Below are 22,646 nucleotides of genomic sequence, written 5' to 3'. Positions count from 1 at the left end.
GTTTGGGGCAGCCTGGAGGAAGCAGAGGCAGGTTGGCCGCGGCTGGCATAGGGGCTCAAGCGTTTCATCTTCAAAGCGGCTCATTAGAGCCAGAGGCGTCAGGCTGGTGAGGTCCGGACGCCTGAGGTTCTGTGTCTTGGAAACCAGCGGTCAGTGGGGCGCCCGCGGCCCGGGCCCTGCCTGCTGAGCCTCAGGTCACCCCAAACAGCCAGGATTCAGGTGCTGGGCTCAGGACCTGCTTGGCCCCAGGTCTCAGGTCGCCCGGCCTTGGCTCCCGTGTTGGGTGCGGGCCTGGGCTCCGCGGCTGGCCCTGCGGCCCACCGGGCCCTGGATCCCGTTGTCTTCCCGCTTCCCTTGGGCTCAGGGCCTTGCCCCTCAGGCTTGATGCCAGCCCGCCCGCGGGACCCCTGCCGACCTCGGGCAAAGGTCAGCAGCTACAACCCCGCGATCAGGCCCTCCTCGCCCCCAATCCGGACGGGCTGGGGGCCGGGCTGGCGTCGGGGACGCGAAGCAGAGCTCCGCGGCGCCGGTCGGACCGGTTCGGCGGCGGCCGCACGCTCTTCCCGCGGCGCCCGCGCCTCGCGCGCCCCCGAGCGGCGGCCGGAGGACCCGCGCGCCGCACGCAGTGCGCCCGGCGGCCGGCGGGGGGCGCGCTGACGGCCTTCGTGACCCGCCCGGGCCGCTGTGCGCCCGAGGTGCTGGGATCCGGGCCCCGGTCGGGAAGCCCGGCCTACCCCGCTCCACCGCCCCTGCGCGTGCCTGCGGCGGTTTCGGGGAAGGAGGCCTGCGCGGCGGACAGTTACTCAGCCTCAGCGAAACCGGCGAGCCCACACCTGCCGGGCGGCGGGCGGGGCAGGCGGCGCCCCGTTACGCCCCGCCCCGGGCCTGCCCGGGCCCCACCGCCCACGCGCCGGGCACCCCGCCCCACGCCGCGGGCCCGCCCTCCCGGAAGGAGCCGGCCCGGCCGGCCCGACGCCCGCAGCGGTGAGTCAGCCGGTGAGAGGCCGGCCCGTTACCGCGGGCGGCTCTGTGGGCTCGGGGCCGGCGCGGACGGGCGGCCGGGCGGCCCCGGGAGCTCCGGGCACGCGCCCGCCCGGATCGCCGGCGCTCCCGCCGTGTCAACCCGTGACCTCCCGGCTGGGCTGGGCGCCGGGGCGAGGTCCCCGCCGGGCTCGGCCAGGTGGTCCCGGTGACAGCGGCCCCGGGGCGCCCCCCGGCGGCCGCCCGCGGCCGCCGCTCTCCCCGCTGGGCGGCGAGCCCCGCCATGGGGCCCCAGAGCCGGGACGCCTGGGCCCAGCGCCTGGGGGCCTTCCGAGCCAGCCCTGCCGCCTTCCTGGCCGGGGCCGAGGGCGAGCACCTGGGTCGTGACCTGCTGAGTGACCTGAGGAGCGAGAAGCTGAGCGAGCCGACTAAGGTAGGCCCCGCGCGGCCCCTGCCCGTCACCCCGCGGAACCTGTCTCCAGGCCTTTCACCTCCTCAATCCTCCACCCCAGGTTTCCCTGCTGGCCCTGAGCTTGGAGTACCCAGCCCAGCTGTGGCCTGACGCCCCTGCGGCAGAGGCGGCCGCCACCTCCCTGTTGGACACCCTCGTTCTCCTGCCCCCGCGACCCTCAGCCCTCCGACGGCCCCTGTTGCTGGCCACTACCACCGTCCTGGTGGCAGGCGGCGCCCTGGGCCCCAGCTCGGGAGCTTCCGGCCGGCTCCTGCCGCTCCTGCTCGGCCTGGCCTCCGGCCGGGATGTAGGGCGAAGCTTTGGCCCCGCCTCGGAACAGCGCCCCCTGCAGGCCACGGCGTGCGAGTGCCTTCGCGAGCTGGAGAGCTGCCAGCCTGGGCTGCTGGGGGGCAGCCTTGGGCCACTGCGGAGCCTGCTGGGGCAAGGGGGTCCTGTGCAGCCCCTCAGCCTGCTGCTGGCGCTGGCGCTGCGCCACACGCTGCTGGTCCGCGGCAGGTCTGGGGCTGGACTGCACAGCCTGCTGCTGGCAGGGGTCTCCTGCAGGGGCAGCGCCTGGGACTGGACACTGGCCAAAGGAGATGCCCGCCTTCAGCCCCAGGCACCCTGCTGGCCGACAGCTGAAGGGGAGCAGGGCCCTGCAGAGGGAGAACCCAGCTCCGAAGACACCCAGGAGCTGAGGGCCACTGTGGCCCAGCTGCTGGACGCTTCCTACCTGCTCACTCCTGTGGCCCAGGCCCAGCTTCTGTGGCTTCTGGGCTGGGCCCTGCGAGGTCTGCGGACTCAGCCACCAGTGCTCTTCAAGCCACAACTGGTTCGCCTGCTGGGAACAGCGCAGCTGGCCCTGCTGCACTCTATTCTGGCTCTCAAGGCAGCTTTTGGTGAGGCGCTGTTCACTGCCCAGGATGAGGCCCTGCTGCTCCGCCGGCTCACCCTGGCAGCCCAGCACCCATCCCTACCCCAACCCACACATCTCTTCTACCTGCACTGTATCCTGACCTTCCCTGAGAACTGGCCGCTGGGCCCGGAGGGGGAGGAGGCTGCCCCGCTGCTGCTGGGACCCCAGCTGTGCCGCAGCCTCATGCCCAGCCTCCTGCATGAGCCGATGGCCCTCCTGGCCCGCCTGCATTTGCTGTGCCTATGCTGTGCCGAAGACGAGGACGAGGAGAAAGGCCTAGTCCAGAGCCCACAGCGGTACCTGGAGGAGCTGCTGGCTGGCTTGCGGCAGAGGGCAGCTCTGGAGGGTGGACCCCGCGCACTGGCCATTCTCTGTTTCCAGGCCTCCTACCTGGTTGCCAGCTGCCTGGCCAAGCAACCTGCAGTGGTAACACCCTTGATCCATGGACTGGCTCAACTTTACCAAGCTCGGCCTGTGCTTGCGCCCCACTTTGTGGACTTGTTGGATCAGTTGGGGCCTGAACTCAGGGAGCCCCTCAGACAGGTGCTGAGGCAGGAAGTGGTGTCCAGGCCAGTCCGGGATGAAGCTCTTCGCTGGCATCTGCACATGCTGGCGAAGGTGGCAGGAGGGGATGCTCAGAACGCCACCCTCAGCTTCCTGCAGGCTGCAGCCACTCACTGCACTGACTGGGGCCTGCAGCAGGCTCTGCTGGGGGTCTGCCGGGTCTTGCTGCAGACAAGTGGAGGTGCTGGCCTGGCGGATTTGCTGCAGGTGTTGGCCAGACAGCTAGAGGACCCTGATGGGCGGGATCATGCCCGTCTGTACTACATCCTTTTAGCCCACCTGGCAGAGCCCAAGTTGGGAATGGCACTGGGCCCCTCCCTTGCTGTGCCTGCACTGGCCTCATCCCTGGTGGCTGAGAACCAGGGCTTTACAGCAACACTGATGGTACAGGAGACCCCGGCCCCAATTCAGCTGAGCCTCGGGCCCCAGAGGGCAAAAGGCCCATTCCCAGTGCTCCAGCTCCAGGTGGAGACGCTGGAGCCTGTCTATTCCCTGGAGCTGCGCTTCCATGTGGAAGGACAGCTCTATGGTCCCTTGGAGGCCATCCACGTGCCCTGCCTGTGTCCTGGCCGCCCCGCCCACCCTCTGTCCCTGTCCCTGCAGCCTCGATGCCCAGTCCCTGCACAGCTGGATGTCCAGGCCCTGTACACTACACCTGCTGGCCTCACCTGCCACGCCTGCCTGCCACCCCTGGCAGTGAGCTTCGCTGACCTCTTTCTTCCTTTCCCCCAGGCCCCCAAGGGGGCTGAATCGAACTTCTTTGAGGAGCTCTGGGACTCTTGCCTACCAAAGGGTGCAGAAAGCCGTGTGTGGTGCCCACTTGGGCCACAGAGCCTGGAGACTTTGGTGGCCCGCCACCTAGGGCCCTTTGTAGTGGTGGCACAGCCTCCCACCAGCTACCACATAGCTGTCCGGCTGCCTCCGGACTCCATGCTGCTGCTGCGGCTGGAGATGGCCCGCAGGGATGGAGTGCCCGTGGCTCTGCGGACAGATGACTGGGCTGTGCTGCCACTGGCTGGTGACTACCTCCGTGGGCTTTCAGCCTGCTGAGTGAGCCCCAGGAGCTCATGTGGAGCAGGACTATGGTCTTTGTAGGGACTGACCTTAGATGGGCTACAAAGAGGCCATGCGTCTGGAGCTCTTGTTCCATAAAAACCTGTAACTGCCAGTAACCCTTATTGGGCTTGTTTACTCTTGAACCCTGGATAGGAACAGGCTCACTAGGGTGGGATCATAGGCCCCAAGAAAGTTCCAGACTAACGCTGGGCATTGGTTGCTCATGAGTATAATCCTTGCTACTCAGGAGGCTGAGATCTGAGGATTTTCAAAGCCAGCCCAGGCAGAAAGTCTATGGGACTCTTCTTTCTAGTTTACTAGCAAAAAAAAAAAAAAAGATAGACAATGGAACTAGCCGTGGAATAGCATCTAGGCCGAGCTGAAGTTCCAGAACTGGCACACACAGAAAGAAGTTGTAGATGAGCTGGGCGCTGGTGGCTCACGCCTGTAATCCTAGCTACTCAGGAGGCTGAGATCTGAGGATCGCGGTTCAAAGCCAGCCCGGGCAGGAGAGACCGTGAGACTCCTATCTCCAATAAACCACCAGAAAACCGGAAGTGGCGCTGTAGCTCAAGTGGTAGAGTGCTTGCCTTGAGCTGAAGAGCTGAGGGACAGCGCCCAGGCCCAGAGTTCAAGCCCCACGGCCGACCAAAAAAAAAGAAAGAAAGAAGTTGTAGATGAAACCCAAAAAATGCGGGCTCCCTAGTTCCTTCCTGCTCAGGCTGTGTCCAGAATCTCTGGAGGGCATGCGCTAAGACCACTCAGCAAAGCAGGAGGGAAGCAGCAGCATGGGCTTCCTCACCTGGGGGTGCTGTCTTCCAACCTTCCCAGCTCCATAGGATGGCAGACTGGCAGCCTGAATCAGCAGCTCCTCATACTGTGCTGAGTGGAACCTGCCAGGAAGGGTTTCAGGCAGAATGGGGGTGGGGGTGATCTGTGCTAAAATCAAGCTAGCTTCTCCTAGCCTCAGCCCCCTCCCCGGAAACCCAGTCTATGCTTAGGTCTCTTCTTGCATTAGAATAACTTGGTCCCTTATATGGAGGCCAACTATGGCTGCTAGTGCCCAGCCAGTATTTTCAGGTATGTTGCTTAGTGTCAACCTTGTAGCTGCTTTCAGGGCCTCACAGATGAGGAAACCTGTAAGCCAAAGAGGTTGACCAAGATCACCAGCTGATTGGGAGTTGCATGTTGTCATCGTGTAGTGGCTTTCCCTGCCCACATAGAACACAGTCTTCAGGGGCCACACAAGACCCCAGGATGCCTTGGACACCACAGCTAGCAGTGCTGAGTGGGAGAAGGACCTTGGGCTTGAGCCCTCCTGGAGGAAGGGCCTCTTCTGGAGCCCCTGGGCTCCCAACCCGCAGGTTTCTTATGAGCCAGTCTTGCTCTCTTGGCTGGGACAGACTAGGAGAGGAAAGAAGGGGCAGGACCAGTGGAAGTGGTTATGGGTCAAAGTGCAGGGCCAGTTTTAAGCTCAAGTTGTAGAATTAACTTACTCTGTCACTGGCAAGCCATTCCCAAATCAGAAAGCAGGCAGTTCAGGAAACAACGTCTCCAGCTATTTTCAGCAGAAAGGATGGAAGACAAAACCACAGGCACTTTCTTATATATTTTTGTTGGTCCTGGGGCTTGAACTCAGGGCCTAGTTGCTGTCCTTGAGCTTTTTTCTTTTTGCCAGTCCTGGGGCTTGAACTCAGATCCTGGGCACTGTCCCTGAGCTTCTTTTGCTCAAGGCTAGCACTCTACCACTTGAGCCACAGCACCACTTTTTCTGTTTATGTAGTACTGAGGAATGGAACCCAGGGCTTTATGTGTGCTAGGCAAGCACTCTACCACTGAGCCACATTCCCAGCTCATCCATGAGCTTATGTTGCTTTACCATTTGAGCCACACATCCACTTCCAGATATTTTTGGTAGTTTATTGGAGCTAAGAGTCTTATGAATTTTCCTGCCCAAGCTAGATTTGAGCCATGATCCTCAGATTTCAGTCTCCTGAATACTTAGGATTATAGGTGTAAGTCATCTGTGCCAAGCCCTGGGGAAGACTGGAAAGGTCAGTTTCTGGGCTACTACCACTAGCACTATTGGAACACACTGCCCTGTGTGCAGTGCTGTCCTCTCAGCACCAGGAAACTGGACCTGGACCCTGGGATGGGGGTGGACTGGTGTCATTGCCTCTCCACCCCCACAAAGCCAGAGACATGTTGCTGTTGTTGAACTGTCAAGTTTGGGCCTCTGCCACAAAGGACAGATTCTAGCTAGTCAGGAGACTGAGATGTGAAGATCGCAGTTCAAAAACAGCTAGAGCAGGACAGTCTGTGAGACTATGATCAATTACGCACCAAAAACGCCAGAAGTGGAGTTGTGGCTCAAGTGATGGAACACTAGCCTTAAGCACAAAAACTTGGGGACAGCCAGACCCTGGTGGCTCACACCTGTAATCCTAGTTACTCAAGGAGGCTGAGGTCTGAAGATCCGGGTTGGAAGCCAGTGGAGGCAAGAAAGCCCATGAGACTCTTACCTCAAATAAACTACTCAGAAAAAGCCACAAGTAGCACTGAGGCTTAAGTGGTGGAATGCTAGCTTTGAGCAAAAGAAGCTCAGGGACAGCACCCAGGCTCTGAGTACAAGCCCTAAGACCAGCACAAAAAAAGAAACAAGAAAACAAAAAAGCTAACTTCTCCCTATAACAACTCAGTCATCTTCTTGTCCCATGTGTTTGCCCACTAATACATCATTTTATCCATCCACTCTTCCAGTGCTGGACACCAGGTGACCTCTAGCTTCTCCACCAAAACAGGCTATAGACTCAGTCCTGCAAGACTGCCAGTCTTTACCTACCAGTTGGATGTCCAAGGTTATGACCTATGATTCTCACCAATAGGCTATAAATTGGGGTTTCAATGATTATTTCTGGGTTTGATGGTTTCTAAGAAAGTTCACTGAAAACCAAGGAAACATTACTTAATTTTATGGGTTATGTTTCTGGAACACATCTGTAGTCTCAGGACTCGGGTAAGTGGGTAGGTGTGAGGCCAGCCTGTGTGATATAGGGGGACCCGGCAGGTCTCCTACTCTCTGAATTGGGCGATTATCAAGTGAAATGATAAACGCAGAGAGCTGGAGGCATGACTTAAGTGGTAGAGTGCCTTCTAGAAAGTGCCAGGGGCCTGAGTTCAGCCCAAATACTACAACAGAATCCCAGCAAAATTTGTAGGATTAATAGGTATTTATAGCAAGATTTCTTGATATAAGGATAATACAAAGAGCAAGCAGGAAGTGGTAGCACATGGAAGGCAGGAAGGGAAAATATTGATTTTAAGGCCAGTACAAGCAAAGTCAGGTATCACCCCTACACCTATTAGAATGACCAGAATCCAAAACACTGACACCACCAAATGCTAACAAGTATGTGGTGCAACAGGAACTCTCAGGCTGGCTGGAAAGTGGAAGGTAGGCACTTGGGAAGCTAATTTGTCAGTTTCTTACAAAACCAAACACTCCTACTATATGATCCAGCAATGGTACTCTTTGGTATTTACTCAAACAACTTGAAAGCTTATGTCCATATAAAAACTTTTACATGTATGCCAATAACAGATTTACTCATAATTGCCCAACCTTAGCAGCAATCAAGATATCTCTCTGTAAGCAAATGGCACATCTAAACAATTGACTATTATTTGGTACCAAAAAGGAATAAACTATCAAACCATAAAAAGACACAGCTTAGGGGCTGGGAAGGTGGCTGGGAAGTGGTAGAGTGCTTGCCTTGCATGCCTGTGGCCCTGGGTTCGATTCCTCAGCACCACATAAGCAAAAAGAAAAAAAGCCGGAAGTGGCACTGTGGCTCAAGTGGTAGAGCGCTAGCCTTGAGCTGAAGAGCTGAGGGACAGCGCCCAGGCCCAGAGTTCAGGCCCCACGACTGGACCAAAAAAACACACACACACACAAAAAAAACACAGCTTAGTGTGCCTTAAATGTATGTTAGTGCCAGAGGCATGGCTCAAGTGGTGGAGCACCTGCCCGCTAAGTGAGAGATCCTGAATTCAAACATCTTGATATAGTCTGGATCTTAAGCATTGTCCCCCAAGCCGGAGTGTAGCTTAGTGTTCCTGGGTTCAACCCTCAGCACATCCAAAAAGGTGTGGACCCCAGGGCAGTGCTTGGCCCTTCAGGGCAGTGCTCCTGGGAAGTGGAACCTCCCGGGAAGTGGACCAGTAGGAGGTTGTTAGATCATTGAATGTGTTACTCAAAGATGGTAATGAGACCAGAGCCCTATCTTCTCCTGTTGCAACCCACCGGGACTGGGAGCAAGGCAATAACGGAGACTAGTCCTTAGAATTGAGGTTTGGGGTACCAGAGGACCTATAGCCTTCCACCATCTTCAGATCCCAAGGTTCCATTCACCAAGGTTTTCATTGGTCTTGTATAGGGCAGCATGTGCAGAAAGTAAGGTATAAACTTCACCGTAACAGTATTTTTGTATACAAGTGGTAGATGACCACCTCATTCCAAGAGCTTTAAACAGTAAACAGCTTACAATTTGCATAAACCTTAATCTACCCCCAGCATGGATTAGATGACAGCCAGGATAGAAATCTGAATTCCCGTTAAGCCAGGACAGATGTATTTCCAAGAAACTCATCGTTCTCAGAGTACATTGGGAAAAGGCCTTTCACACTCTCAATCCTTTCGGGGTCTCACAGCTTGGATTTTCAGGCTCTCACATTCTCCCTCTTTGTTGTATAAAGGGATGAGCAGGTTTGCTCTACCACATACTCTCTTTTTTTCTGGTGCTGATTCTGAGGCTTGAACTCAGGGCCTGGGCACTGTCTCTGAGCTTTTGTGCCCAAAGGTAGTACTCTACCATTTGAGCCATAGCTCCACTTCTGGCCTTTTGGTGGTTAAATTGGAGATGAGTCTCAAGGACTTTCCTGCCTACACTGGTTTTGAACCATGATCCTCAGATCTCAGTTCTCTCAGTAGCTAGGATTACAAGCATGAGCCACTAGTGCCCACCCTGTCATGAAATACCCTAACAAATCTTTTTTTTTTTTTTTTGTCGGTCGTGGGGCTTGAACTCTGGGCCTGAGCGCTGTCCCTCAGCTCTTCAGCTCAAGGCAAGCGCTCTACCACTTGAGCTACAGCGCCACTTCCGGTTTTCTGGTGGTTTATTGGAGATAGGAGTCTCACGGTCTTTCCTGCCCGGGCTGGCTTTGAACCGCGATCCTCAGATCTCAGCCTCCTGAGTAGCTAGGATTACAGGCGTGAGCCACCAGCGCCCGGCTACCCTAACAAATCTTAACTTGAAGGACAGAAGACTAGATGGACGCTGTAGCTATTAAAGAAAGAAGGTACTACTGAAGGAAAACTTTTTTTTTTTTTTTGTGAGTCCTGGGGCTTGAATTCTGGGCCTGGGCACTGTCCCTGAGCTTTTTTTGCTCAAGGATGGCACTTGAACCCCTTCCAGCTTTTTCTGTGTATGTGGTACTGAGGAACTGAACCCAGGGCTTCATGCATGCGAGGCAAGCACTCTACTGCTAAGCCACATTGCCAGCATGGGCTTTTTTGAGTAGTTTATTGGAGATAAGACTCTCTCAAAGACTTTTCTGCCCAAGCTGCCTTCAAACTCCAATTTTCAGATCTCAGCCTCCTGAGTAGTTAGGATTACAGGCGTGAGTCACTGACACTCGGCCTTTACATGTTTAAGGAAAAACTTGACAAAGTATGCATGTTGGGTATCTGAAGGAATATGAAGTTCAAAAGGTATTGCAAAAAATAAAAATGGCTGATAAAATCTGACTACAAAAAATAAGTTTTCTGTAAAGTAATAAAAATCTCTCCCTCCCCCCACCTCTCTTTGCCAGTCCTGGAGCTTGAACTCCTTGAGCCTCTCTGTGCTGAAGGCTAGCACTCTACTACTTGAGCCACAGCACCACTTCTGCTTTTTCTGTGTATGTGATGCTGAGGAACCGAACCCAGGGCTTCATGCATGCGAGACATGCGCTCTACCATTCTACCACTAAGACACATTCCCAGCCTCCAGAAAAGTTTTTTTTTTTTTTTTTTTTTGCCGGTCATGGGGCCTGAACTCTGGGTCTGGGCGCTGTTCCTCAGCTCTTCAGTTCAAGGCTAGCGCTCTACCACTGGAGCCACAGCGCCACTTCCGGCTTTTTCTGTTTATGTGGTGCTGAGGAATCGAACCCAGGGCCTCATGCTTGCAAGGCATGCACTCTACCACTGAGCTACGTTCCCAGCCCCCAGAAAAGTTTTTCTTGTATACAGGTTTGCAAGACAATAAGTAAAATAGCTTAAGTAAATGTGAGAAAAGCATTGGTGACTCTATTAAACTAAAAAATAACCTATCTTCCTGCCGATATAAAGAGGGCACTCTTCGCAACAGCTTTAAGTTTTTTACAAAGCGGTTTTTTGTTTGTCTTTGTTTTTAATTGTTACGGGGGAAACGCAGGAACTTGCCAGTAGGGAAGCGGGCCTTTTCGAAAGACTACATTTCCCACGAGGCTGCACGACATTGCCCGGCCTTCCGGACTACATTTCCCATGAGGGTTCGCGCCATGGCCCCAGCCTCCCGACACACCCTGCGTGCTTTACCCGCCAGCTTTGGCTTCTCCCAGGGAGCGTCAGGCGATGGAGAGCAGCGACCCAATCGTTGGAAGGCAGCGCGTCCACCTACGTCCCGCTACTCTGCGGGACGCAGCCCCGGTCACGCTACACCTCCTGCCCTGCGAAGTCCTGGCGAACCGGCCCGCACCAGTGGAGCGGTTCTTCACGCCTGCCATCCGTCAAGGCCCTGACGGTGAGCCACTGGTCCACTCCTGCTCCCAGCAGTCTTTGCGCTCGTCGCGGGTGCCGCGAGGGCTCCTGGGTATCGTGGTTCGTTCGAGCGGGCGCGCTCACCCGCAGAGCTTGTGTACCGGGCTGGCCTGATCGGGGACCCGGTCCTCCTTCCGGCAGGACTCCAGGTGTCGTTCCGGGGCCGCAGCCTCCGGGGCGAGGAGGTGGCCGTGCCCTCTGGCCTCGCTGGATACGTGATGGTGACCGAGGGAAAGGGTGACGGGCTGAGGAAACAGGACTTCTCGGAGAGCCTGAAGAACGGCGGAGAGGAAGAGCAGGAGCCGCTGGAGCGGGACTTCGTGAGCCAAGGGACAGGGGAGGCCGGGGTGCGGGAGGAGCAGCAGTTCCAGTGCTGAGAGGGCCCCTTTCCAGGACCGCTTTATCGGAGCCACTGGCAGTTTCAGCCGCTTCACCCTGTGGGGCTTGGAGACCACCCCCGGCCCAGATGCCAAAGTTCATGGGGCCCTGGCTTGGCCCGACCTCGCTGCAGCGGTGAGTACACCGGGGACCTCTTCCTCCCAGGCCTGTCCCCTCCCAGAATCTTGTCCCTAGTGGATTTGGGGCCTTATCGCTGAAATGCCATGGGATGAGGCTGGGAAGGGTGGGAAGCACAGCTATCTCCCACGTGCTCCTCGGCCGTTAAAAGGGGGTGTCGTTCTGAGTAGCTAGCTCCTTCCTGGGTAGTCGGCTCTGGAATCTTAAAATTTACTACAGTGGAGGCGACTTCCCGTTGCAGATTCACGCACAGGTGCCTGAGGACTGAGAAACAGCTTGAAAGCTACAGATCTGTTCACACCAGTAACTTCACTTCACTTTGAAGCCACTGATTTTGTTCTCCCAATAAACAGCCTCTTCACAGCACCTGTGAGTCTGTGGGCACATTGGTGTCCCAAAGCCAGCTTGGTTCCTTCTTCCACAAGAACTCTTTGGTGGCTCTGGCCTATAGAGACAATTTATTGCTGGGGGCAATTAGAGCAAAGGAGGCCAGATTTTGCAGCCAGCATCCATCCCACCCCCAGCTCCTACTTTACAAAAGAAATTTTTACAATCACCAACCCTCTGTACAGTGTCCCCTGTCCCATATTACTGTACACAGCTGCTTAGCTTCCTCTGGTCTCTGGTTCAGAGCAGGCCTGGGCATGTGACCAGTTGTCCTTGGACCTAGCTTAGCCCTGAGCTCGCTGTGATCCCAGCCCCTCCCAGGCCTGTCTTCTGGAACTGTCCTCAGCCCTGTCTCCCTTGGCTGCCTTCTCTTCCTCGGTGTGCCTCTTGGGAGCCCTGCTAGGGGCAGAATAGGCTGCCAGTCCTGTTTCTGACAGCTGTCGTGGTGCTGTGATGGGCAATGCCTGATCACCACTTTCCTCTCTTGCTCCAGTCCTTGGGAGTGAAATGCAGACACTTGGAGTCAATTCGAAGGAGCCTCTTGAGCATAGCTCGCTCATGCCCATCCACGATGTCTTCTGACAAAGTCAGGATGTACTGTCCCTGGATAGGAGATGGGCCCAGTAGATAATCAGCCATAGCCACACAGGGCCTACAACCTACACCCTCTGGCTTACCTCCCTGGCATGCCTCCTACCTTGTAGTAATTGATGAGGTTGAGGTACTGCAGGGTGGATATGACATCCTCTTTCTTGATGCTTGTGATTTCACTGATCTCACTGGGGGAGAAGGGGGCAAAGGTCAGCTTCTCTGAGGGCCCTCATCTGTCCCCAGGACCTCCAGGGACAGATATCATGCCATGCATTGCCCAGGTACAAAGCCAAACTCACTTGATGGTGATCTGTGGCCTCTCCCCACTCTCTGACTTCAGCCCCATCAAGATCTCCAAAATGGTCTGGGACCAGTAACTTCGGTAGGATAGGAGGCCAAGATCCGAAAGGGGCTTCTCAGGGGTCCCTGTCTTCCCTTCCACTTTGGAGAGTTCATAGCCTGAAGCATTGTGGAGCAGGAGAGGGTGGGTGAGTAGTCACAAGTGCACACAGGCAACCACACAACAGTAGCAGCTGCAGAGTTAGGCTATTTCTCATCCTAGTCGTCATGTTTGGCACTTGCAACCTTGGATAATGTGGCTTTTCTGCTCTATCTCTACCTTTCCTCAGAAAGGTCAAGTAGGCATTCACTCTTCATCTGCAAGCTGAGCAGATGAGGAATTGAAGGCACCAAGCAGCAGCTGCAATCCAGGGGTGCTCAGGAGCCAGCTAAGGCTTATACATAAACTGGGAGACTGCAGACACAAAGGCTTATGGAGAGAAAAATGCCACCAATTTTCCTTTGCTTTTCGTTCCCTTATATCCTGTTTAAGGGGTGGGGGTGGGGAGGTGAGGCCAGCCATCATCTGTGCCCCGTCCTGAGGATGCCTGAATTGGTGAAATTAGTCCCCCAGCTGTGACCCTGGGAGTGTCAGCTGATCTACGATGTGGTTGTCAGGGTAGGAAAGCACATCTAGATGTTTCCCATCTCAGGGAAGGTCATTACACAAAACCAAGTAAGTGACCTAGAACTTCACAGCAGCTTCTGCCTATTTGGGCTAACTACTGGGCACTGCCAGATAGATTCTGGTGAGATCTGAAGGTTTTGTAGAGCTGAGTGGCTTCACTGCTCTTCCACAGGGACCTTTAATTTTTTGCTATGGCCCTGGTACGTCTCTGACATACCACAGAAGCCCTTCCTCACCTGCAGCCATAACTGGCCTCATGGTGAACCTTGGAGCTTTCTGCTTTTCCACCTTTGCTACATATCATCAGTCTTACCCTCTTCCCAGTCTACTGTGACTTGACCCAAGCATCCTGTGGTAAGACAGACCAAGAGGCTGGTGTCGAGAGAGGAAGCAAGAAGGGGAAGAGGGCACAGTGGTTTCTTACTCAGCTCTGCTGGATCCCCATGCATGTGGTCCTCACAGATCCACTAAGGCCATATTCACCACCACAGCCCCTCCCAGGGAACATCCACCTTGTGAGCTATGTGGAATTGTGCTTTGAGGTGCCCTGTTGGACAGAGTCCACCCCCACAAAAGTCTTGACTTGACTTTTTTCTGAACTCTGGGCCTTGACTTGACTTTTTTCTGAACTCCCAGCCCCAAGTCTTGACTTTTTTTGTGTATTCCTCTACATGTTCTACCAAGCTGAGTTTGCCACAGATGTGACCCGTTTGGGTATACCATTTGATCAATAAAAAATTTCTCAAGTGGACTATGATCTTGGTCAGGTCAGATCAGTGTCTTCACTGGGCAAACAGCTAAGAATTCTGACTCCTAGGTCAGAACTTCGATATTCCAGTACTTTGGAGAGTGCTGAGATGAATGGGGAGTGAAGTAAGGCTAGAAAGCATCCCTCCTAGGCTTCAAGATTTACTTGGGGGGCTGGGAAGGTGGCTCAGTGGTAGAGCGCTTGCCTCGCATGAGGCCCTGGGTTTGATTCCTCAGCAGCACATAAGCAAAAAGAAAAAAGCGGTAAGTGGCGCTGTGGCTCAAGTGGTAGAGCGCTAGTCTTGAGCTGAAGAGCTGAGGGACAGCGCGCCCAGGCCCAGAGTTCAGGACCCAAAAAAAAAAAAAAAAAAAAAAGCAGAAAAAGCCGGAAGTGGTGCTGTGGCTCAAGTGGTAGAGCGCTAGCTTTGAGCTGAAGAGATGAGGAACAGCGCCCAGGCCCAGAGTTCAGGCCCCATGACCTGACCCTCCCCCCACCAAAAAAAAAATTTTACTTGGAGCAACAAAAGGAACAGCCCAAGTCCATCTTATAATTGGTAACTTGATCAAAGACTTTTTCTATGCCCTTTTTTTTTTGGTGGTGCTGGTGTCTGAACACATAGCCTTATACTTGCTAGGCAGGTGGTCTGCCATTAGAGCTATACCTTCAGCCCTTTTTTGCTTTATTTTTCAGAAAGAGTATTCCCACTTACTGCTTTGACTGCAGTCCTACCTTTGCCTCCCATATAGCTGAGATTTTAGATGCATGCCTCTACAAGGCTTAAGATAGGATCTCAATCAATTTTTGCATGGACCAACCTTGAACCACAGTCCTCCCTCCCCTTCACCTCCCAAGTAGCTGAGATTATAGATATGCTGGGCCTTGTATTAACAGCCTTCTAAACACCTGCAAGGGTCCTGGAGATATGAACCATGGGTCCTTGGCCAATAACTTGTATCATGGAATAGGCCCAGAAAGATGAGTAAGTTCTTAAGAGCTCCAGGCAGATGAGCCCATTTGGAAAAAGTTGAGTGGTGCTTAGAAAACTAGCCAAAATGTAGTAGGGGTTGAGAACCTACTCCAGCAGGGAAGAGACCTTAGTTGAATCCCACCTCTATTTTTAGCCAGTTCCTATGGTGATTGGGCTATACTACCAGGGCTGAGAATGGCAGCAACCTGGCCTGTCTGTGAAACAGGTGAGGGTGTATTTGTTCTGAGCCTGGGCCTGTCTCCCTCTAGACCTGGCTGGCAGCATGCATACTCACTGAACTCAATCAGCAATTTGCCATAGCCCCGGCGCTGGTAAGGAGGCAGGGTCAAGATGCAGGCCACATTATAGTCTTCTGTGGACTCCTTCTCCTGGAAAAGAGGTGCAGGTTAATAAGGGAAGGGGCCTGACTCTGGTAGGACCGAGGGACAGTCTGGGTGATAGCTGACCTTGGAGAAGTAGCCCACGATGTGAAAGCCCTTGCAATCATACTCTGTCATCACGTAGAAGAGGAAGGGGTCTGTGTCATAGTACAGCGTCTTGTGGTCAAGGAAACACTTGGCTAAAAGACACAGGTTCTGGGAGTAACTCTGCAAAGGAAAAAGGTCTGTCATTACTTTGGGGAGCTATGACCAGGGTGGATAGGTGATGGCAACTGCTTCCTGGGGCTTCACCTACTCCACCAGTCAGATCACTGTCACTTATTTAGGCAGGGCCATTTTTCAGCGTCTGGGAGTCCACATACCAGTTCCATACTGATGTCTAGTCACTTATAAGACATGCAGGTTTCCTCTGCCCCCCCCCCCCCCCCCCCCCCCCCGTTACTTCTGCCTAAGCCTGATCTGGAGGACTCCACGGCCATCTGCTGGCTTTCTTTTGTTTTAATCATGCCACAGGCCTGGGTGCTGTTCCTGAGCTTATTTTGCTGAAGGCTAACACTCTTGCATTTGAGCCACAGCTCCACTTCCTGCTTTTGGGTGGTTTACTGGAGGTAAAAGTCTCATGGACTCTGTTTTTTTGTTTTTTGGTTTTTTTTGGGTCCAGTCGTGGGGCCTGAACTCGGCCTGGGCGCTGTCCCTCAGCTTTTCAGCTCAAGGCTAGCGCTCTGCCACTTGAGCCACAGCGCCACTTCCGGCTTTTTTTCTTTTTGGTTATGTGGTGCTGAGGAATCGAACCCAGGGCCTCATGCATGCAAGGCAAGCGCGCTACCACTGAGCCACCTTCCCAGCCCCTCTCATGGACTCTGTATGGGCTGGCTGTGGACTGTAGTCCTCATAGTCCTCTGAGTAGCTAGAATTATAGGCATGAGCCATTGGCACTGGATGCCCTCTGCTGTTTTTTTCTGTTGTTGTTGCTGGTCATGAGGCTTGAACTCTGGGCTTGGGTACTGTCCATCAGCTCTTCAGCTCAAGGGGAATGCTCTACCACTTGAGCCACAGCACCACTTCTGGTTTTTTGGTGGTTAACTGGAGATGGGCCTCATAAACTTCCCTGCCCAGACTGGCTTTGAACTATGATCCTCAGATCTCAGCCTCCTGAATAGGTAGGATTACAGGTATGAGCCACCAGTGCCTGGCCTCTGATTTTTTAATTTTTTTAACTTTTGAAGAAGGCAGGGGCTGGGAAGGTGGCTCATTTGTAAAGTGCTTGCCTAGCATGCATGAAGCCCTGGGTTTGATTCCTCAGTATCACATAAACAGAAAAAGCCAGAGGTGGTGCAATGGCTCAAGGTAGAGTGTTAACTTTGAGCCAAAAAGAAGCTCAGGAACAGTGCCCAGGCACTGAGTTCAAATCCCAGGACTGCAAAACAAAACAAAAACCACAAAGAAGTCAGACTCCTACCAAGTCTCAAGACTGAAACTCTGCCCATCTGGCAAGTCAAAATCCTAATGGTTTTAGCTCACAATCATTAATCTTGAGAATTAATCCACTATTCTATGTATTTGGAACAAAGTAACAGTCTTGGGTGATTCCCCAGAATTACAAATAATCTGGCTGCTTTATATCCTTGGTATCAAGGGGAATTTCAGACACAGCTGCCCCCCCCCCCCACCCCCGCAATATTGGTTATTAAACCCAAGACCTTTCAGTGTGTTAGATAGCCCTTTTGTTTTTGTTTTTTTTTTTTTTTGGGGGGGTGGGGGGTCCGGTCATAGGGCCTGAACTCTGGGCCTGGGCGCTGTCCCTCGGCTCTTCAGTTCAAGGCTAGCGCTCTACCACTTGAGCCACAGCACCACTTCTGGCTTTTTTTATTTTGCTTATGTGGTGCTGAGGAATCGAACCCAGGGCCTCATGCATGCAAGGCAAGTGCTCTACCACTGAGCCACCTTCCCAGCCCTTGTTTATATTTTGTTTCTGAGACAGGATCTTGTGAACTTGAGGCTGGCCTCAAACTTTCTTTTTTTTTTTTTTTTGGTCTGGTCGTGGGGCCTGAACTCTGGGCCTGGGCGCTGTCCCTCAACTCTTCAGCTCAAGGTTAGCACTCTACCACTTGAGCCACAGCGCCACTTACCGCTTTTTTCTTTTTGCTTATGTGGTGCTGAGGAATCGAACCCAGGGCCTCAGGCATGCAAGGCAAGTGCTCTACCACTGAGCCACCTTCCCAGCCTCTGGCCTCAAACTTTCAGTCTTCCTGCCTTCACTTCCTGAGTAGCCAGCCAGATACAGCTTGTACGTACTGGGCATACCCATGAATGCCCAGGTCCACACTTAACCAGATTTCTCACCAGGGCAGATCCTAGTCAATCTGGTGGCCCATCTTTCCCCATTGACCTGAACTGTCCCTTATCTTGCCTTACCCTCTATGCTTTCCCTTTTAGCCATAGTGACCATTGCCTTTCACACAGTATCCCGGAGGTCTGTGCATGCCCTAAGAACCCAACGATTAGAATTTCCTTACTTTCTCCTTCACATCCAGGCTCAAGGACACTTGTGAAGCCTTGACGATTACTTTTTCTAAACTCTGCTAATCTGCCCTTCGTTCATGACTTCTCGAAACAGGATGGCAGTAGCTGGCACTTATTGACTATATGTGTCAGTACCAAGGCTTGAACCCTTGGCCTCATATTCTCACTTGGCTTTTTCACTCAAGGCTGAAAGTCTATACCACTTGAGCCACACCTTCCCTTCTGGCTTTATGTTGGTGAATTAGAGACAAGAATCTCACAGACTTTCCTGCCCAGGCTAGCTTCCAACCAACCATGATCCTCTAATCACAGCCCCCTGAGTAGCCAGGAAGCACCAGGTCTTAATATCTATTTCAGCTATGACTCTCAGAGAAGTCTAACTCTTGGTCATCTGTATCCCCCACCATCTGCCTTATGGCAGGAATTCAATAAAAACAGGCTGAATCTTCAGTTGCTCACTTGGCTTATACCAGGTCCCACTACCCTCACTCACTGACCTTGTTTTTCCGTCCATCAATCTCAAAGAAGGAGATGGTGCCTTTGCGGTAAATCTCATTGCCTGGAGGGTGCCGCAGGTCACACTTGGTCTAAGGAAGAGAAGAGGTCAGGGGCAGAGGCTGGTGTGGGGATGCTGTGAGGGAAGCCTCCTAGGACCCTTCATACCAAGTGGCGCTGCAGACACTTGAGGCTACGGCCGTATTTGAGGCAGAATTCGCACAGGTACAGAACAGGCAATGTGGTAAGCTCCTGTGGGTACGGGGAGAAGTACCACGGCTTGAGGCGGTGTCGGCCCAGCTCGATACACTCTATGTTCTTCATCCGGGTGACAATGTCGTCGTGACTCCGGTCTGACACCAAACTACCAGTCATGCGTGGTGCTGATGGTATTCCATCTGAGCTGTCCTGAGAGTCCTACCAGGGGCCAGTGGAAGAGTCCAGGTTAAAGGAGACAGCTTTAGCAAGAACATTGTAACTCCCAGTCCTGTGCAACCTTCCTCCTGCAAGCCTAATGGCTGCTCTGGGGAAAGTACCATGAGCCTCACCTTCGAAAATAAGGAAAACAAAGCTGAAAAATTGGTCATTTGGAAAAGATTATGCAAGAGCCAGTCTGAACCATGCTCTGCCACGTTTCCAATCCTACCATTACTACCCAATATCCTTTTTTTGTTTATTTTTTTGGTCGGTCATGGGGCCTGAACTCTGGGCCTGGGCACTGTCCCTCAGCTCTTCACCTCAAGGCTAGGGCTCTACCACTTGAGCCACAGCGTCACTTTGTCTTTTTCTGCTGAGAAATTGAACCCGGGGCCTCATACATGCAAGGCAAGCACTCTACCACTGAGCCACCTTCCCAGCCCCCTTTGTTTAGTTTTAAACCTGACATGATTAGACTTTGCACCCCAGCCTCCCTCACCCACTGCTCCACAGACACACCTCATCAGTGCCCAAGCAATTTGACTTCCGCTTCCGTCCGGGCTGAGCTGCCACTGCCCTGCGGGCTGATCCATTCTGCAGAGATGGTAAAAGAAGGAGTGGCTGTGAGATGAGCCTGCAGGAGGCGGCCAGAGAGCAGAAAGGAAGATGAGGGGACTGAGGGGACTCACCTGAGGAAACACTGAAGCAGGGGCTGTCTCGTTAGGCACTGGCGTTGCTGGTGAAACCACCTCCACCTTCCGTTTCTGCAGAGAGAAACCAAAAAAGGTGGGTCAGAAGGTAGAGAAGGTGGGACCTGAGAAGAAAGCAAGGTCCCTGGAATTGCTGAGGGTACCGTTGAGCGGTGGTTGGGTTGCAGGCAGGAGCTGGAGGAGAGCGGCTGGTCGGGCTCACCACCGGGAATGGCCTCCCGCTCCTTAGGCAGGTTGAAGCGGAGTGTGATCTGGACCGGGATTGGCAAGGTCTTCCCGCTGGCCTGGGCGGAGGCCGGCTGTAGAGATAGGTCCAGGGTCTTCCTCTGGGGTGGGGATGGTGGTGGGATGGCGAAGGGGAGGAGGGGCCCCTCATCATGGAGTGATCAAACCCCACCCAATGCTTTCTCAAGGACTCAGTAATAATCACTGGACTCTGGAAACTACATCTGCAATTTGGCCCCCGTCCTTTGCAAGCTACAGTCAAGGTGGGAGTGTGCCGCCTCCTCCTGCCCATCCAGCCCCTAAGGCCAAGAGATGAGAGAAGGAAGAGGCATCAGAGAAGAGGTGAAGTGGGGGACCTACTCACCACCTCTCTCTCTGGAGAGCCGGGGCGGGACCCAGGAAGTCCGTTCTTGGTTGGGGTCTTGGCCTCTTTCTTGGGGAACTGGATCTTCTTTAGGTCCAGCCGCTCATGGGTCACCCATTCATCCAGACGTTTGTTGACTGCAGCAGTGGGAGTGGCTCAGGAGGGAATGCCAGAGGCTGCCTCTCACCCTACCCAGCAGCCCCATCCCACCCAGACCCAGAACTCACAGTCAATATAATGGACGTAGAAAAGCTTCCGGCCACTGATGTCCTTCACGCTTAGGATCTCAGCCAGGGCTATGGGAACAACACAAACAGGGGTCTCAGACCAGGCTATGAGGCTCCACCTTTCTACAACCTGAACCCAACCCCCATGTCTGAACCCACTACTCCAGCACTTGGAAGCTCTGGCTCAAGCCCCCTCCAGGAACGAAGTGCCACCCCAGCTCCTGGCCCCGCCCGGTCCATCTCGGAGCCACGCCCTCCGGAGTACTCACGCCCGCCCGCCCCAGGATTCCAGAGGCTCCTCCCTCTCCCAGGGGTTCCGAGGACTCCCTCCCGCCCCGCGCCTCGGGTTCCTTGGCCCCGCCCCCCTACGTCACTCACGCCACTCATCTTCGTTGTCCTGGTTCCGCCGCAGCACGGGTAGGCGGCAACCCTCGATTATCTCCCCCTGGGGAGACAGCGGGGCGCCAGGGTCGGCTACTGGGGGGCCTCGGGCTCTACCCACCTCCCCTGGCTCCCTCCGCCCCGCCCCAGGCACCGGACTCACCACCTCCGCCATCTTCCCTCCCTCCACTGCCACTTCCGGCCCCTCTGGGAGACGTCACTTCCGGGACTCACTGCACGGCGGGCCGGGGCCTCCTGACGCCACTCTAGAAGACAACATTTGAGAGACTCCTCGGCCCTGTTGCTAGCGGGAGGTGGCTGGCAGGAGAATGGGGGAGTCGAAATGTCCGGCCTGGCCCTCGGGGGAAATTCCTACAACGTGCAGACGGCTTGATTCGGTCACGTGACGCCCACCGGGCGCGACGCCGGTCACGTGTTGCGGCGCCGGTCACGTGTTGCGGCGCCGGTCACGTGTTGCGGCGCCGGTCACGTGTTGCGACGCCGGTCACGTGTTGCGGCGCCGGTCACGTGGAGCTGGTGATTGCGCGGTGTCGGCGCGCTGGCCCCTCCAAGTGGAGGCGGCCGGCTGCGGAGTGGGCCGCGTGTGCGGTGCCTGCGGTGGGCCTGGAGGGCGGGAAGTGACTCTTGGAAGCTGGTGGAGTCCTAGGGATTGGTAGGGCTTGAATTCCTTGCTAGGCCTGTAGACTTGATGGCGCGGGACTGGGGACTCCAGGAAGATTCCCAACCTTGTTCTGTAGGTTGATTTTTCTCGTTTTAACCTATTCCTAGCCACTCAGGAGGCTGAGTTCTGAGGATCACGGTTCAAAGCCAGCCGGGCAGGGAAGTCCGTGAGACTCTTATGTCCAATAAACCACTCGAAAACCAGAAGTGTCGCTGTGGCTCAAGCAGTGGAGCGCTCGCCTTGAGCTGAAGTGCGGAGGGACAGCGCCCAAGCCCAGTGTTCAAGCCCCATGACTGACATAAAATAAAATAAAAAACAAAAATAATACATGGGCTGGGAAGGTGGCTCAGTGGTGGAGCGCTTGCCTCACATGCGTGAGGCCCTGGGTTCGATTCCTCAGCACTAACATAAGCAAAAAATAAAAAAGCCGGAAGTGGCGCTGTGGCTCAAGTGGTAGCGTACTAGCTTTGGGCAGAAGAGCTGAGGGACAGCGCACAGGCCTAGAGTTCAGGCCCCACAACCGACAAATCAATAAATAAAAATAATTCATAGAAGCTGGGTGCTGGTGCCTTTTGAATGTAATCCTAGGTACTAAGGAGGCTGAGATCAAAGCCAGCCCGGGCAGGAACGTCTGTGAGACTCCTATCTCCAATTAACCACCAGAAAACAGGAAGTAGCGCTGTAGCTCAAGTGGTAGAGCACTTGCCTGGAGCTGAAAAGCTGAGGGACAGCACCGGGGCTCAGAGTTCAAGGCCCATGACCGACAAAAGTAATAATACATAGAGGCGGGGTGCTGGATCACGCCTGTGATCCTAACTGCACAGGAGGCTGAGCTATGAGGATCTTTGTTAGGAGTGAGCCCGGGCACAAAGTCCGCACCAGAGAAAGCTGAAGTTAGAATGCTGTATGGTAGAATGCTCAGTGACAGCACCCAGGGCTTGAGTTCAAGCCCCGTGACTGACAAAAACAAAATAATACATAAAAGTTAGAGGAGTGGCCCAGTTGATAGAGAGCCAGTGAAACCTAAAATAATAATACAACATAGCCTGTGGTGGCTCGTGACTGTAATCCTAGCTACTCAGGAGGCAAGATCTAGGTTTGCTGTTGGAAGCCAGCCTGGGCAGGAAAGTCTGCACCAGAAAAAGCTGAAAGTGGAGCTGTGGCTTTATGATAGAGTGCTAACCTTAAGCAAAAATGCACAGTGACAGCACCCAGGACCTGAGTTCAAGGCCCAGGACA

At 54.4% G+C, this 22,646-nt stretch overlaps 3 protein-coding genes across 7 annotated transcripts; 2 read left to right on the top strand and 1 right to left on the bottom strand.

Annotated features, from left to right (window-relative positions):
* Positions 1-1,258: 1,258 nt before the first annotated feature.
* On the top strand, positions 1,259-4,391 carry Ap5b1 (adaptor related protein complex 5 subunit beta 1). Its single transcript, XM_042676503.1, has 2 exons — positions 1,259-1,414; positions 1,494-4,391. The coding sequence occupies exons 1-2, from the start codon at positions 1,265-1,267 to the stop codon at positions 3,960-3,962; spliced, it is 2,619 nt and encodes an 872-aa protein (XP_042532437.1). The 5' UTR covers positions 1,259-1,264; the 3' UTR covers positions 3,963-4,391.
* Positions 4,392-10,459: 6,068 nt separating this feature from the next.
* On the top strand, positions 10,460-11,688 carry Rnaseh2c (ribonuclease H2 subunit C). The gene is made up of 4 exons (XM_042675933.1): positions 10,460-10,789; positions 10,948-11,126; positions 11,200-11,319; positions 11,564-11,688. The coding sequence occupies exons 1-4, from the start codon at positions 10,621-10,623 to the stop codon at positions 11,588-11,590; spliced, it is 495 nt and encodes a 164-aa protein (XP_042531867.1). The 5' UTR covers positions 10,460-10,620; the 3' UTR covers positions 11,591-11,688.
* A 73-nt stretch (positions 11,689-11,761) lies between these two features.
* Positions 11,762-21,090, bottom strand: Kat5 (lysine acetyltransferase 5). Of its 5 annotated transcripts, none has more exons than XM_042675928.1 (14): positions 20,889-21,089; positions 20,723-20,789; positions 20,345-20,413; positions 20,118-20,254; positions 19,672-19,854; positions 19,508-19,582; positions 19,338-19,412; positions 18,570-18,818; positions 18,404-18,493; positions 15,450-15,590; positions 15,278-15,371; positions 12,600-12,759; positions 12,407-12,488; positions 11,762-12,312 (listed from the first exon to the last, which is right to left on the bottom strand). In XM_042675928.1, the coding sequence occupies exons 1-14, from the start codon at positions 20,898-20,900 to the stop codon at positions 12,178-12,180; spliced, it is 1,569 nt and encodes a 522-aa protein (XP_042531862.1). In that variant the 5' UTR covers positions 20,901-21,089; the 3' UTR covers positions 11,762-12,177. The 5 variants fall into 5 exon arrangements, with proteins under 5 accessions (XP_042531862.1, XP_042531863.1, XP_042531861.1 ...); XM_042675929.1 differs by having other exon boundaries at positions 19,672-19,827; positions 20,889-21,088; XM_042675927.1 differs by having other exon boundaries at positions 19,672-19,827; positions 20,723-21,090.
* Positions 21,091-22,646: the final 1,556 nt, after the last annotated feature.

The sequence above is a fragment of the Dipodomys spectabilis genome, unplaced genomic scaffold (assembly GCF_019054845.1).
Source record: "Dipodomys spectabilis isolate Male_0828 unplaced genomic scaffold, ASM1905484v1 ptg000030l, whole genome shotgun sequence".
Lineage (NCBI taxonomy): Eukaryota > Metazoa > Chordata > Mammalia > Rodentia > Heteromyidae > Dipodomys > Dipodomys spectabilis.
This window is presented reverse-complemented; position numbering and strand designations above follow the sequence as displayed.